Raw genomic sequence first — 15,902 nt, 5'->3', positions numbered from 1 at the left:
AGTCAAGAAGCACCCCCAAGCTGCGAACAGAATCCTTCAGGGGAAGTGTGACCCCATCCAGAACTGGCTGACATAACTCCATTCCTGGATTCGGAGTTCCTATAGCAAGTACCTCTGTCTTACCTGGATTCAGCCTGAGTCAGTTTTCCCTCATCCAGTCCATTACCGCCCCAAGACAGGCGTTCAGAGGAGAGATGCCATCCTTAGTCACTGCTTCAGTCTGAGACACAGAGAAGTATATTTGGGTGGCATCAGCGTACTGATAACACCCCGCCCCATGTCTCCAGATGATCTCTCCCAGCAGTTTCATGTAAATGTTGAATAGCATTGGGGACAGAATCGCACCTTGAGGGACGCCCGATTTGAGCTCCCTCTTGGCCAGGGGTAGGCAACCTGCGGCCCGTGGGCCGGATGTGGCCCGGCGAGGCCTTGGGACCGGCCCCAGCCCGGTCCTGCCGCCGATTGCCGCCGGGGCCTTCTGTCTATAGAAGCCTCAGAAACATGCATTTATATTAACATTTTTTTAAAAATCAACAAATTTTTTCGCGTGTCCTCCATTTTTTTAAAAAAAGTGCCTTCCATTTGAAAATTTTGTCCTACATTTGTCCTGGTTTATTTATATATTTATTTTTTTTTAAAAAAAATTATTTAATTATTTATTTTTTGGCTTCGGTCCCCCAGTTGTCTGAGGGACAGCAACCCGGCCCTCGGCTCAAAAAGATTGCCTACCCCTGCTCTTGGCCAAACAACTGTCCCCAAGCGACACCATCTGGAACCTGCCCGAGAGGTAGGATCGGAACCACTGCAGTGCAGTGCCTCCAATACCCAACTCTGTCAGGCGTTCCAGAAGGATACCGTGGTCAATGGTATCGAAGGCCGCTGAGATGTCCAAGAGCACCAGCAGGGTCACACTTCCCCTGTCAATGCCCAGACGGAGATCATCGACTAAGGCGACCATGGCAGTCTCCACTCCGTATCCCATCCAGAATCCGGTTTGAAATGGATCCAGAAAATCCGTTTCATCCAAGACTACTTGTAGTTGATTGGCGACCGCTCTCTCGATCACCTTGCTCAGAAATGGTAGTAGTGAGACTGGTCTTGGCAACACTACCCATAACATACATTTCTTCATGGAACTTTCTCCTCTCTTCTCAGTGCTTTTGTAGTCTCTAATAGGCTCCCCCCCCCCCCCCAGCCTTTCTCAAGGACTTCAACTTAACCTGCTTTATGCTGTGCTATGAACTATGAGAAGGATAATGCCAAACAAGTCTGTCAAACTGCACATTTCCCATACCCTACATAGCAGCCTTTTCCAATATGGTGCTCTCCAGATGTATTGGACTGCAGTTCCCATGGCCATTGGCTATGCTTGGTGATGAGGATGTGAATTATAGTCCAGTATGTTTGTCAGACTGGTTGAGAATCTCCCAAAGTCACATACTCTGTGCTGTATATCTTTTGATGGATATAATACTAGTTGTTTTCTATAGAGGCTGGAAATGCAGCCTGCCTATTCCAGTTAGAGTGGTTACGTTCTGATAGCCCTGCACTCTCTCCATCCATTTTATGCAAATTTTTCAGGTGAATCTGGGAAAATTTAGGTGAACTGTTTGACAATACTCTTCAGAACAAATAATAGGAAGTGTAATTCTGGGGGAAGATATATGTGACATTGCAAATATATTTAATCTCTGGTATGTAGAGGAAAACATTTTAAAGTTCATGTCTACATGTCTTGGCCATGGTATTTGTTAACCAAAGTCCATGAAAGTAGCATGTTCTGCTGTTCTGTCATTGATCACTATCATGTTAACATGAAATGGGTAGCATTTTTCTTTTCAGCTTTTCAAGGGCATGACATTATGTGTATAATCTTAGGGTTGTGGCTGTTTGTCATAGTCTCAAATGTTCAGAATCTGGCTTTTAATATCTGTCTTTAAAAAACCACAAATCCACCACATGCTTTTTGCTTTGTTGTCAATTTGGCGATACATCTATAGGGCATGTTGGAAAAGAAGTCTGTCCTTCAAATGTGGAGAGTCCTTCCATGAAAATGTATCTTTTCCTAATGGCCTCTATTCAGATTCTTTTACCTATACAACTCTATTTCCCCTAAGCTTTATCAATGTTTGTTCTGTGTGGGTTGTCTGCAAAACCTTATAGCAGGGGTAGGCAATCTGCGGCCCGCGGGCCGGATGTGGCCCAGCAAGGCCTTGGGACCGGCCCCAGCCCGGTCCTGCCACCGATTGCCGCCGGGGCCTTTGGGGGGCAGTTGTCTATAGAAGCCTCAGAAACATGCATTTATACTAACATTTTTTAAAAAATTAGCAAATTTTTTCGCATGTCCTCCATTTTTTTTTAAAAGTGTCTTCCATTTGAAAATTTTGTCCTACATTTGTCCTGGTTTATTTATATATTTAATTTTTTCAAAAATTATTTAATTATTTATTTTTTTGGCTTCGGCCCCCCCCAGTTGTCTGAGGGACAGCAACCCGGCCCCCAGCTCAAAAAGGTTGCCTACCCCTGTATTTAGTTTTAAATAAAACATGCAAAATAAATCAATTTGCATTGGTTTGTATCTTTGCATACATTATTTTGTACAAAACTATCAGGTTAGGGGGCACATCAGGTTTTGGCATAGGATCCTGTGTGTTCCTTGCACTATCCTAATTCTTTACATTAACCCTAATTGACTGCATTAATAATTGTTCCAAGAAGACATGGCCATGTTTGGACTAAACTTGTGAATCTGCTCCTTTTCCACTTCTGTGAATTTCAGTATGCCATATCTAGTGGAGTCACATGTGTATTGTCTTATTTAATTCCTTTGCTGTCACTGTTTTTCACTTGCAGAAGAAGATAGCTCTAGTTCATACCTGAACTCCACCAGATTACATCCTGGTGAAAATCCTGTTCCTTTGTCCCGAGGGAGACGCAGTCTGGGTGAGTTGCAGATATGGCTTACTTAACACATAGGTGAAACTTTAGGCACAGAACTAGTCCTGTGTAGATTTTGAAAGTGGTTTTGGGAATACGTGCACTTCGAGAATCCCTCTACTAGCAAGCTCTGGTCCTACAGAAGCAATAAACAATATGAGTGTCACTCCCTTCCTCATTCAAGGAATAAGAAAGTGCCAGCACATCAAAGCCAGCATGGTACTGATTGTGTTCAATATTAACCAGGAACATCCATATTTCAGTCCCATCTCAAGCATGAAGCTCATTAGATAACTCTGAGCCTGCTACTACTTTTCTAATAAAACTAATGTTTAGTTTAAAGTTTTTTTTAGCAACATTTTCAATCTCTGTTCTTAGGGATTTCACTTTTTGGTCTTCAGTGTCACATCTCTGAGGTAGACATCATGGTTCTAGATCTGGAATTCAGTAATATTTTTTAAAGAAATTGTCAATTTTTGCAGATATAAAATATAATGTTTGCACCTGGAATGAATGATCAAACGTTGGGTTAATTATATTTCATTTTAGTACCACTAAAATTTAAACACCAGCAGAGAGATACAAATATCAGGGCTCAGAGGATGACAGAATTGTGTTAAGTGAAATACTTCTACCTCTTGATTACTAGAAGGCCCCTATCAGTTTCTTGGTGCAGAAGAATTTGCAAATGTTTAGCCATAAACTTGAGGATTAGAAAAAAATACAGCGCGCCCGCGCCATACATGGGCGCGCTTTACGCGGCTTGAGCATACGTGCTCAAGCCGCGGGGCGGAAGAGTCGTGGCATCCCATTCAATTGCATGGGCGCGCCCGCGCCCGTTGCACCCCGTGCACCGCCGCACCGCCATGCACGAGCCCCATTGTTTACAATGGGGCTTGAGCATAGGCAGAATTCGCCTTACGCGGAGGGATCCGGAACGGATCCCCGCGTAAGGCGAGGGCCCACTGTACTTCATTAGCGTCTCTATTTTTCACACATGACAAAATATAAAAACTTACATTATGGAGATTCAAATGTGGATGAGACAGATGGCAAAATTGGCTGGGATCCTTTGAATAGAACAGAGGGGACGTCTCTCAAGACTGTGTCTAGAGGAGATAGGTTGCAAGTTTGAATTGACCAAGATGTGTTTCTCTTGAATCATTATAGGTGGAGAAGAACCAGTTGAAGCAGCAGTACTTGCTGAATGCAAGACACGGACTGAGGTGTTTGAAATCTCCCGGAACTTGGTGGATCCCACTAATGCCAACTTCCTTGTGTGGCCGCCATGTGTGGAAGTGCAGCGGTGCACAGGCTGCTGTAATACCCGAAGCATGCAATGTCGCCCCATGCTGGTTCGTGTGCGACACATCCAGGTAAGCAAAGATCTGTTTCTGTCTCCACCAGTCCTTATTCCCTTCATTTTAGTTTTTTAAAGGATCAGGCTACAAGAGTTAGCAGAGTGCAATGTATAGATGTAACAGCCTCTGGAAATCTAAACAAGATAAATCTAGGCGCCTCCAACTGGTCATTGTAGTCTCTACCCTCTGTCACCATTCCTGGACCTATGTTTGAAGTAAAGTCCAGAAAGCTATAGCACTGACACTGGTGATCTGATTACTGTGAATTGGTTTATTGCTGTGATTTTGAACAAATTATCTCATGATAGGAGTCAAGGGTTTGAGAAAAGAATCTTAATTTTTTTTTCAAGGGACAATGACAGAGAAGCAGGAAAACATAGCAGAAAGTGTCTAGTTTCAGGTAGTTGGAATTGGGAGTGCAGTCTTGGGAAAGGATCTGTACAATCTCTTTGGGGATCTGCAGTCTGCTGAAAGCATTGTCTTTATGCTTCCATTTGGTCCTGTGTGTATTTGTAAGGAGAACAAATACCACAGAGACAGGGCATGTGACCAATGTTAAAAGAAACTAAAACCTTCCATTGCTTGGAAAAGGATAAATGCATAACATTACATGGATATATACAGAATCATATTCCTTAATTCCATTGCCCTACAATATTTTATAATGGTCCATACACCAGGATGGGAAAACTTAGATTTTACAGATGTTTATATAGTGTTGCTGCCATCATAAATTACCTTTGGTCAGGCTGGCAAAGGATGATAGAAACTTTAGTTCAATCAGATCTGGAGATCTACAGGCTCCCCAGTCCTGCCATGTTGATGTTAGGCTATAAATGTGATTCAACATAATGAGAATTATTTCTGATTATACATATGTAGGATTGCATTGTATGTTGTTGTATAAATTCTTGTCTGGATCAGCTGCTTGCATCTAAACATTTGATGTATTTTGATTGAATATCTGATTTTCAAGACTGTTTTAAAGAGCTGATATTTAGTCAGGAAATCAGCTTTAGCTGTTTAGCTTTGTTTTAGGTATCTTAACTTGGAAGACCTGGGTTCTTGCATTAATCTTTTCATGAAATCATGCAAAGTATATTTTGCTTAGAATCTTACAAGATCTACTCAGAAATAAGCTCTACTGATTTCACTAAGACTTACTGCCAGATACATGTGCATAGGATAGTAACCACAGTTACTAGTTATTTCTGATGATCTTGTGAAGGAATGAACACTCTGTGCTGTAGAACATGATGCAAAAGTAGTGTGTAGGATTAGTCTTTCAGCCATTTAGGCAGTCACAATAAGACAGAGGTCTAGGGGATCCCTGGGTTATTGGTCACTCCCTGTGAAAATAGAAACACCTAAACAGGGATGCGGTGGCTTAGTGGCTGAGGTGCGAATTCTGATGACTGGAAGGTTGGCAGTACAAGGCCCGAGTGTTGCATGATGGGGTGAACTGTCACTAGTCCCAGCTTCTGCCAACCTAGCAGTTCGAAAGCATGCAAATGCAAGTAAATAAATAGGTTCCACTTCATTGGGAAGGTAACAGCATTCGGTGCAGCCATGCTGGCCACATGACCACTGGAATAGTCTTCAGGCAGTGCTGGCTCATCTACCTTTACCTTTAAACAGACCACAGATTTTTTATTTATTTATTGTGACATCTGAACCTGACAAGAGCCAGCACTCTGGCTTGTCAGGGGAAAGCAAAAGGCAGAGTGCAGAGTCCTGGCAGATTCAGAAATTATAATGAACAAGTAATGACTGAATTGCAATGCAGTGAATTGCCGCAGAAGCAATGAGGCACCAGCATGCCAGTTCATTCACAAGTCTTTAGAATTCTGCTTTTTTATGTCTCAGTGCATGGAGATAAATCGGCAGCCTAATGGCACATTCAAATATCTTTACAGCTACTTGTTTACCATGCTAATGCACCTAGCCTAAGCCAACAGCTCATTCACATTATCCTGTCTGGATGTGTTGTAAGCGGATACCTGCCATCTGACCTCTCATTCTGATCCTGCTAAATATCTAGCCAATAGTGATCTCTATGCTTCCTCCCAGACAAATAATTAAAAACTATAATGAAGTCCCTTGCCTGACCTATGTTCACAGCAAGGAGACACAAGGGAGGGGAAGACATTACACCATGCATGTGCGGGAAATTCCTTTTGTTAGAAAGCCACACTGAATAGCAGAGACTGGGGGTTAGTGGTGGCAGAAGAGTGGATTGTTTTTCTGGGAAAAGAGCAAACAAGGAGTCAAAGGTTAATCAGAAAATGTGACCTGGAAATGCTTTTTTCTGAAAATAGAGATGTGTGTATTGTATGGCTAGAAACGCTTGTCTAGCAGGCAGCATATGTCCTGAACTGTGCAGAGTGGGAGCATGCTTTCAAAGAAAGATAAACAAACAGAAAAATGTTTGGTTTTTGTTTGGTTACTGAGCAGAATACAACCCCATACACTAATTGCTAGTTATGTGTTCATTTGCCTTCCATAGGGTTACTATCTGTCCTAGGTGGAAGTCACAGTAATTCTCCAGCTCATTGTCATAAGACATACATTTCACCTTTTTATCACCTCTAAGTATTTGTTGTCTAAGAAAACCCTTTGAAAAAATCATGGGGCTCTCATAAGTCAACAAGCAACTTGAAGACACATACACAACAGCAGTCTGGAACAATCTGATCTGGAGTTAGCTTACTGCAGTGTAATGTATGGGGCTGTATTCAAAAAGAAGACTGTTTAGTTAATCTGGTTTAGCATACAAAGGCATAACCGAATCTTACAGAACCTTTGAGACTAAGTGAGAGAAGAAATGTCTAGCATAAGCTTTCAGGGAGTCAGTCTATTTCATCAGCTGCAGCTGATCTGATTGTATCTGATGAAGTGGCCTTTGTCTAGAAATGTGTTCTTGTCAGTTGGTCTCAAATGTGCTGTTAGATTCTTTCACGTCATGGCAGGTTGATTTGGGGTGGTGGATATGACACTAGGGTGGGTATGGATAGACAGATATTAATCTCTTGCAAAAAGATTGGACTTAATTGCTTCTTGGGTCTTTTTCAACTCTATGGAACCACAACACATTTAGTAGAGGATCACATAGACTCCAACATTTCACAGATGTCAACCTGGACATACATGGCCACACAACATCAGAATGTGATTAAGTTGGCAAAGTTATTAGTGAAGAAGAACACACAAGCCAGGAAGGGCTGGAACTGTCTGCTTTTGCCTGAGCCTACTGGAAAAGGCAAGACTCTGCCCCCTCCTTTTCTCTACCCCCTGCTTACTAAGTGCAAACTACTTTTGTATTTTGAACTCAGTTTGCAGCAATTGAAGTAAATTGAGGATAAAGGGAGAAAGTGGGAGGAGGAGAAAATACATGGAACCATTTAACAGCAGCTGGATAAGTGGAATGGCAAAAGATCAATTGGGACTGTCCCTGCTGAATCTAGACAGTTGGCAGGTATGATCAGTAAAGATGATGAACAATGCCTAGAACCAGAAATTCTAGTGTTTTTGATTTCTACACTCTTGGATTAATTTAGTAAAATGATCCAGATGGTCAAGTGAATGAATGTGATAATTATGATCAGGAGTGAGCTGTTGAAACTGCAAAGGACTTTACAACTGTATAGAAATGTAGAACGCCAGTGATGCTAATTGAGGGAAGGCTAATTTGGTATGTTGACTCATAATGGATTTGTGCTGTTTTTCATCTTTTATAACAGGTAAATAAGATTGAAATTGTCCGAAAGAAGCCAGTCTTCAATAAAGCAATTGTGGCCTTGGAAGACCACCTGGAATGTCGATGTGAGGCAGTTTCACCCCGATTTCTCAGTCGACCGAGTTCACATGAGCACAGAGGTGAGTGTTATAGAAATGTTGTTGGACAGAACTTGGAAAAGTTACTCCATTAAAATGTGGCCATGCTGGCTGGGAGAATCTGGGAATTATAATCCAAAAGCTCTGCATGTGGATGCAGAGAAAACTGGAAATGTTAAAAGGAAGATATGGAAAGGCTCCTGAGAACAGAAGAATGTCCACTGAAGTCAGCTGTTGAATACCAGTATATGTTATGTTTATTCCTTTTCTGGCAGGTGTTCCACCACCAAGCACTGTAGCTTCTCTTCCGACAAGGGCACAAGTGCACCGGTTGCTGCCACGAAAGAGGAAGCATCGGAAGTTCAAGCAGTTACATGATAAGAAGGCATTGAAAGAAATCTACCCAGCATAGAGGTGCTGGCAGGCAAAAGTGCAAATGACAGGTAACTGCAACAAATATAGTGGCATTGTGAATAGACAGCACAGGAGAAAATGTGATTTGTTTCTGCATGATCTTTTAGTGCTGCTGAAGCATTGTTTTTCTGCAATCAGTATGAAATGGAATTATGATAATTTCATACAGCAAGTATAGTGAGCCCTTGGAATCCACTGGGGTTTGATTCCAAGGCTCACCATGGATACCAAAATCTGTGTATGCTCACGTTCCATTAAATACAACAGAACAGTAAAATGGTGTCCCTTATATAAAATGGCAAAATTAAGGCTTGCTTTTTTTGAATTTATATTATTTCTTAATATTTTCAAGCTTTGGATGGTAGAATCCATGAATATAAAAATCTGTGGATGTAGAGAGCTGCCTCCATTATAATGTTCTATTGTTCAGAAATGACCATCTTCATAAGTCAAAAATGACTTGGAGGCATACAACAACAAATGAAGGCTGTCAGTGGTCATTAGTCATGACAGCCAGTAATGGAGCCAGTATGTTTTTCAATACCAGTTGTTGGGGAACAACGGTGGGGAAAAGCTGTGGTGCTCATGTTCTGGTTTCCAGCAGGACCAGTTTGCTTATAGGACAAAACAGGACACTGGACTAGATAGGCATTTGGACAAATCTTAAACTTTTATGCCCTTATAGTACTCCCTAAAATGTGAACAATAGATTGCAGTTTAGAGAAGAGAAATATTATATGGAAACGTTATTTGAAATTTACCACCAAAGTGACAGCATAGAAGATGGGGCGTAGCATAGGAAGGCTGGTGGCTTCCATGTCAGAGGGATAGTGAATCCACTCCAGGGTATTGAAACCTGTACACCAATAGTCTCAGCACCTTGTATAGCTCTTCTGCAGTTTGGGCTAAACACCAGAGTAGAGTCCATCCCAGGTGACATTAGGATGGACCCTACATGCTTATACCAGGATCATGTGAACATCACACATATAGTCTGGTTCTGCTTTGGGCCCCCTTTGCTTCATTGGTTTCAGTCAGGTGCACAATGTCTTAGTCAAAATACACATGATCGTCCTGTATGTAAAATTCTTCCTGACTGCAGATGCCCAAGTAGCTCTACCACCTGCCTCTTTTATAAAATCACATCTGGTGATTTGAAAAAGATCATCTCCTCCAGACCATTTAATTCAGAATTATTCAATTTAAGAGTACTTTTCCTGTGTGAATCACATGGAAATCAAATTTAATTTACTATTTATATTAGAAAGCCAAAGAATGAGAGGAAGAGACAAGAAGTAAATATTTCCTCCATTGGGATTTGTCTGTCAAGGAACACTGAATTACATGGCTCTTTGATTAGACTTAACAGCCCATCACCTGTCCAGGAAGGAAGACATAATAGGTGTGAATACATATTTCTGTTGATTGGCAAGACCCAATCAAAGGAAAGGAATAAGTTACTAGTCCATCCGGCTGACAGCAAACATTTCTTGGCTGAGATGGGAAACATTCCTTGGCTGAGATGAACACAGGAATGGCTTTGCATACAGCCAAACAGATTTGCTAGAAGAGAACATAAAAAGAGCATGCCCACTTTTGCCCATTCCCTTACCAAAACACTCCACAACTGCACACTATTTTCCCCACCCCCGGATTTTGTAAAATAGAAACTGGATTAGTTTGTGAACTAATGAGTACCTTTGTAGAAAGCTCTCTCACCATCAGCTATGTTATCTGGAGCTGATAAGAGTCACATTCCAAAACATTCGGGAGGCCCCAGGTTGGGGAAGGCCATTAGAAAGAATAGTTAGAGTGAAACTGATCTAGCATGGCAAGATGGAATCTCAATATACTTTTTCTATTTGTTTACTTTCCAGGTTTATTATTTAATATATTTGCTGTATTACCCCCATGGGGTTCTCAGAGTTTCTTTCCGTCCATCCGCCTCAATGCTATTTTGGACGGCAAATGGTGCTTCCTGATCCCTCGCTCACTGGACTTTCACCCACCAAAGTTTACCATTGGAGTTCTCCCTTCTTAATTGCATTCTCCCAAAGGAATAAAACTGAGGTGGGGAATGAACAGAAGAAAATGCAGCCACTTGGATGGACAATATGCTTCCTTCTGCAAGAGATGCAGGGGAAATGTGGCAAAGACTTGTGATTCCAGTCTCCACTTGGGGTGGGGTGGATCAGGAGGATAAGAAGGTTTCCCCCCCCCCTTCTTCCTTTTCCTTTTCCATCCAGCAGTTAGTTGGACTCAGACTGTTTACAGTGACACTGGGCACAAGTCAAGGCAGTCAGAGTGACAACCAGTGACATCAAATGCACTAAGGACTTCTATTGTCATGTCTGAATAGAATATTTTTAATTGTGTGTATGTATATTTTTATTTGTAAAACCACTAAACCATGTCATGCCTCGGGGAACAGAACCAATGAAAGCAAAGTACATGTACCAACAATTTTTGCTGTTTACAAGCTGGTGTATGAAGAGGAAGAGAGGAGCTGTCCTCTAGGGGAATCACTGCCCCACCTATCCCAGAATACCCTCAGGTCTAAGAGGCCTTCTTGGCACATGATTATAAGGCAGGCATGGCTTATCTGGTTTCCTATCTCCTCTTTCAGTTGAACTTTGTAATTTCTTTTCTATTTTTTTTTAGTGGTATGGATCACTGTGAGGTTTTGTTCATGGATTTACATAAAGTAAAGTCAAGATTACCACCCTGAGTGAACTGGGCTCCTAGCTTGCTAGTCTGCTATATGGTCACTGTCTCCATTACTTCTAACATCAGGCTATAACACTATTGTTAATTGAAGATGAAGGCCATAGAGAGCTTGGAAAAGTTATTTTGCATGACAATACCCACAGTATCACTCTGACCACACTCCAATTTGTCAGACTTTGGATGTAGGGCCAGGTTTGGTTAATACTTGAGACAGATGTGACCAGGGAATACCAGTGATCTCCAAAGTAAGGCTGGGAAGGATTCCTAGGATCTAGAAAAGTCAATAGTCTGGCTTCAATGCTCCTACAGTCCTCTAGCCAACATGGTGCTTAGCCATCCTACCCAGGGCATTCTGGGAAACACGAAAGCATTCCAGGCTCTGGCCTTTAGCAAATGTCACCTCCAATGGCAGCGTGGAGAGATTGGTGCTTGAAACTATGGAAAGGCAAGGCTAATTTTTGTAAACAATTGTGGATTCAGTGGATTGTTGCAATTAGTGAATTTACTTCTACAGTATCAGCATTCCCCACTTTCATCTCTTGACCTTATTTCCAAACACTGTAATTACTCCTTCTCTGGTACAGTCATTAATATCCAGTTTCTATCTCATATTAGTAACCTCAGGATAACATCCACTGATCTAAAGTAATTGGAGTTATGAAAAGCCTAATCAAAGCTGCAAACATTTGTGTACAAGAGGTCATAAAGATGCATCCCCAAATGCCAAAACCTTATTCTGCTATCTAACCACAGTTCCTGGACAAGGATCCAGTGGGTAGTATCTAACACAACTGCTGAGGGCCAAGAGAACAAACAGAATGAACAGCCTCCGATCAACTGTTTGCTATGATTAGAATTCTGTTTCCATTGCATGCCTAGGTTTTGCCTTTACCTTGAACTGAAGGCCTATTTAAAGGGTTCAGAAATGTTTCCAAATTACCAAAAAATGGAATTCACTGAAGGTTTTGTGTAACTGGACAGACTAGGATAGTGGCCTATTTTCAGGAACTACTGGGAAAAAATTAAATAACAAGGAAAGGGAATTGGTTGCCTACATATCCTTAGAGAACAGGGAGTAGAGAAGGCATCATAACTTTTACCTCTTTAGGGATTATAGACATTTTCATCCCTTGTGGGTCATTACAGTCTCTTTTTGCAAGGGAGAAAAAGCAAGTAGGAATATTGAAGTTGGGTGGGAATGAACAGACAGAATTTGCTTAAGGTAGCTTTCCCCAGTCTGGTGCTATCCAAATGTATTGGACCACAAATACACCACAACCATGGTGAATGAGGTTATAGAACTTGTTAACTTGTATGGAGGGTGCTGGGTTGCTGTGTATTGGGAGGCAAGGCTACATTTCTGGAGATGAAGCCCTTCTTTGTGTGTAATTTACTCTCTGCTGGTTGCTTTAGATATTTATCTGATCCCTATTCTGGAACTTTAAGCAACGTAGAGACCCCCTATCAGCCACTGGTTGATGTTGGGTATAGAGGGAGACAGTGACAACCCCCCCCCCTCTGAACAAATCTTGCAAAGAAAACCAAGCAATATGTTTGTCTTCAGGTTGCCATAAATTGGAAATGACTTGAAGGCACATAATAGCAGCAAAAGCAGCATGTTGTAGTGGTTTGGGTGTTGGATTAAGATTCCAACAAGCCAGCATTCAAAACCTTCCTCATCTATGGAAAGCCACTGGATGATCTTGGGCAAGACACACACTCTCAGCCTTACAGGAAGGCAATGCAACACCCACCTCATCCCCCAATAAATCTTGTCAAGAAAACCCTAGGACAGAGGAAGGAACTGGCAAAATGGCCTTTAAGTATTCCTTGTTTAAGAAAACCCTATGCAGTTTATTGGGTCAGCAGGTGACTTGAAAGCATATATGCATATATTGCAGTTGACTTGAAGGGATATAAAAATATCGAGATTGCAATTTGAACAGACTGTATTATCTGGAAACTTTCAGCTGCATCTCAGATGGACAGCTGACTGGATGTGGGGCTGGGGCCCAGTAACAATACAGATGTATTTGTTAGAAAATGACAGAAGTATCGTGTAATTTTGCCTGAGGAAATGAAGCTCTTCAAACTTGCTAGAAGAAGTCTGGAGGAGAATGAAGAACCTTCCTTCAACCATCTAAAATACAGAAAGCATGCTAAATCAGCCAGAGGTTTAAAATTATCCATTGTCCAGCATGGATATAGGTGGGTAGAATCTGTTAGGGAAACCACAGCCCTGAGCTTGCAAGATCTGAGCAGGGATGTTGATAATGGGAACTTTGAGTTCTCTCATTCATAGGGCCATCATATGTCGAAGTTGACTTGAAGGCAGCTAACAGCAACCAACTTAGCTATGAAACCCAGGCTTTCAACCCTTTGCATGGCACACTTATACTTCTGGCTCCATTTACTTATATGGAATGAATGGAAGAGCCGGCAGTCAGGAGCCTGCCATCTCTTGATGGAAGAGTTGCAATGGGGAGGGGGGCATGAAAAGAATGGCGCTCCTATGCCTGAAGCAAATTCCAGTTGCAGGTATTTTCCCTTGCATCTTGCAAATATATTGTACTTATATTTCATTCACTTGTACACAATAAGGAGGCAGGAAGGTACATAGTGGTCTAGACCTTGAATCATACAGTCCAATAAAGGATGGAGGATTGATTTCCTCTCTTGGGCTGAATTTCTGTGGATCTCCTGGAGTTCAAGCAGCTTTTTGTACTACCTATTGTACTGGGTTGGTCGAATTTTCCTATAGATATTTGGCAAAATTCTGCTTAGTGGCCTTAGTGTCAAACAATTTGTGTTTAACAGCATGGTCAGGCTTTTTACTGGCAAATAAATGAATAAACCGTACAGCAACAGCTATGGCCTCAGAATATCATTCTCTAATGTAGACTAATAACAAGACAAAAAAAGTCCAATAGAAACAGTTTGGAGCCATACACTTCCTGTTTACTAATCTTGCTTTCTAAGATTAAAAAAAACCACTTCTTACTGTTCGATTTTACTCTCTGTCTTAAAAAATGTTTTCCTGCATTTTCCCCATTTGTAAGGAAGAAAAATCCTTTCTCTTCCCTGCCCATTTTATATAAAATTAATTTATACTCAGTACTGTATTTAAAGTTGTTTTTTTAAAAGCCTAAAAACAAAACTCAGTGGTTTTGTGTTTCATTTATGTTCAGCTCCCTATAACCTAGAAAATCTACAATCTAGAAAACACATTCTCACCTTTAGGAATTCGGGGGGTGGGGAGGTTGTAGCTCAAAAAAATAACTTTTACAGGTTTAGGTTATGCTTTTGACACCCAAAATAAGACAGTATTGTATTAACCAAACAGATATGGTTTGTGATCTCAGACATGGATATGATTAGTGATCTCATATAAAGCACAGTTTTAGCAGACACAGCACAAACTTTTGGTATGCATCATAAAAACCAAGCATTGTACCACTAAAAACAGGTATTCAGTGCAGTCAAATGTAGACATGTTTGCCTCAGACGGGATGAGTCACTCCCCTTATAACTGGCATGAGTCACTATTTGCTTGTGCTCTAAAGAGTTTTGTAAGCAAGGCTCACCTTCTATCAGTGTGGTGTGGTGGGTGAAATGGCAGACTGTTTAGTGGCTGGCATTTTATTACAGCTGGTACAGCCCAGAGGTCAGTGTGTCAGACTTATCAGTAGACAGGCAAATAATTCTGCCCATGGTATGGACTCAGAAGGAGGCCTGTGTCTGAGCCACATGCATTAAACAGAAGTTGTAGGATGTGGGTGGGTAGCATTCACAAGGACCATGAAACACTATAGATTATGAGCATAGGCCATTTACATCAGTTTCCCCATGCCCTTGTGTTGCCCTGTACACTTGAAGCAGGGCCAAAGGCCTAGTTCGAATGTGAAGTGTCTTCACATGTGAAGGCAAGTTCTGCATTGAATCGGGGCCATCCCTGCCTTAATTTTTTTTAAACTCACTATTTGCTCCAGATTTTCCAGGAAAATCCAGACCACTGCAGAATGATGCTAGGCAGCTGTTCATGCAGCATCTTGCTTTGCTGCCCACTGCTACCACCAACAGTGCAAGCCACTCCCTCTGAGCTCACAACAAGGTGGCCAACCATGTGATCAATGTGGGGCTCTTCATTTTCCACCTTGGAAAAATGTGCGCCATGGTGGCAGTAGGTGACACAGTGGAATGTGTTTGTGGAGAGCTGCTCGGCATCACTCTAGAGTGCCCAGGGCCAGTAGACCTTCCCCATATGAGTCCAATGGGCCCTTGGTATCCACTGGGTTTTGGTTCCAGGACTTCCTGTGGATACTAAAATCCATGGATGCTGAAGCCCAATTAAATATAATAGCTTAGTTAAATAGTGTCCCTTATATAAAATAGCAACATCAAAGTTTGCTTTTTGGAATATATATCTTTTTGGAATATTTTCAAGCCATGGATGGTTGAATCTGTGGATAAAGAACCCATGGTTATGGAGGGCCGACTTATTTACTCTAAAAAACATTAGGAATATGAACATATAATTTGTATTATTCCATAATAAATTACCCCGATTTGTATCAACCTATGTCCAGATCATAGGATAGCAATGCAACATGACATCCAGCAAAGCACACT

General features: G+C 41.5%; 1 protein-coding gene across 8 annotated transcripts in view; it reads left to right on the top strand.

Annotated features, from left to right (window-relative positions):
• The window catches only part of PDGFB (platelet derived growth factor subunit B), a 61,738-nt gene extending 47,385 nt beyond the window's left edge, over window positions 1-14,353 (top strand). For all 8 annotated transcript variants that reach the window (XM_042469401.1, XM_042469397.1, XM_042469398.1 and 5 more), the window contains 5 exons: window positions 2,854-2,943; window positions 4,108-4,313; window positions 8,039-8,174; window positions 8,408-8,575; window positions 10,424-14,353. In XM_042469401.1, the coding sequence (XP_042325335.1) occupies window positions 2,854-2,943; window positions 4,108-4,313; window positions 8,039-8,174; window positions 8,408-8,544 (569 nt within the window). In that variant the 3' untranslated portion in view covers window positions 8,545-8,575; window positions 10,424-14,353. The remainder of the gene's footprint in view (window positions 1-2,853; window positions 2,944-4,107; window positions 4,314-8,038; window positions 8,175-8,407; window positions 8,576-10,423) is intronic.
• Window positions 14,354-15,902: the final 1,549 nt, after the last annotated feature.

Source organism: Sceloporus undulatus, chromosome 5 (assembly GCF_019175285.1).
Source record: "Sceloporus undulatus isolate JIND9_A2432 ecotype Alabama chromosome 5, SceUnd_v1.1, whole genome shotgun sequence".
In the NCBI taxonomy this organism is placed as follows: domain Eukaryota; kingdom Metazoa; phylum Chordata; class Lepidosauria; order Squamata; family Phrynosomatidae; genus Sceloporus; species Sceloporus undulatus.
The sequence above is the reverse complement of the archived record's forward strand: the minus strand, read 5'-3'. Positions and strand labels throughout refer to the sequence as shown.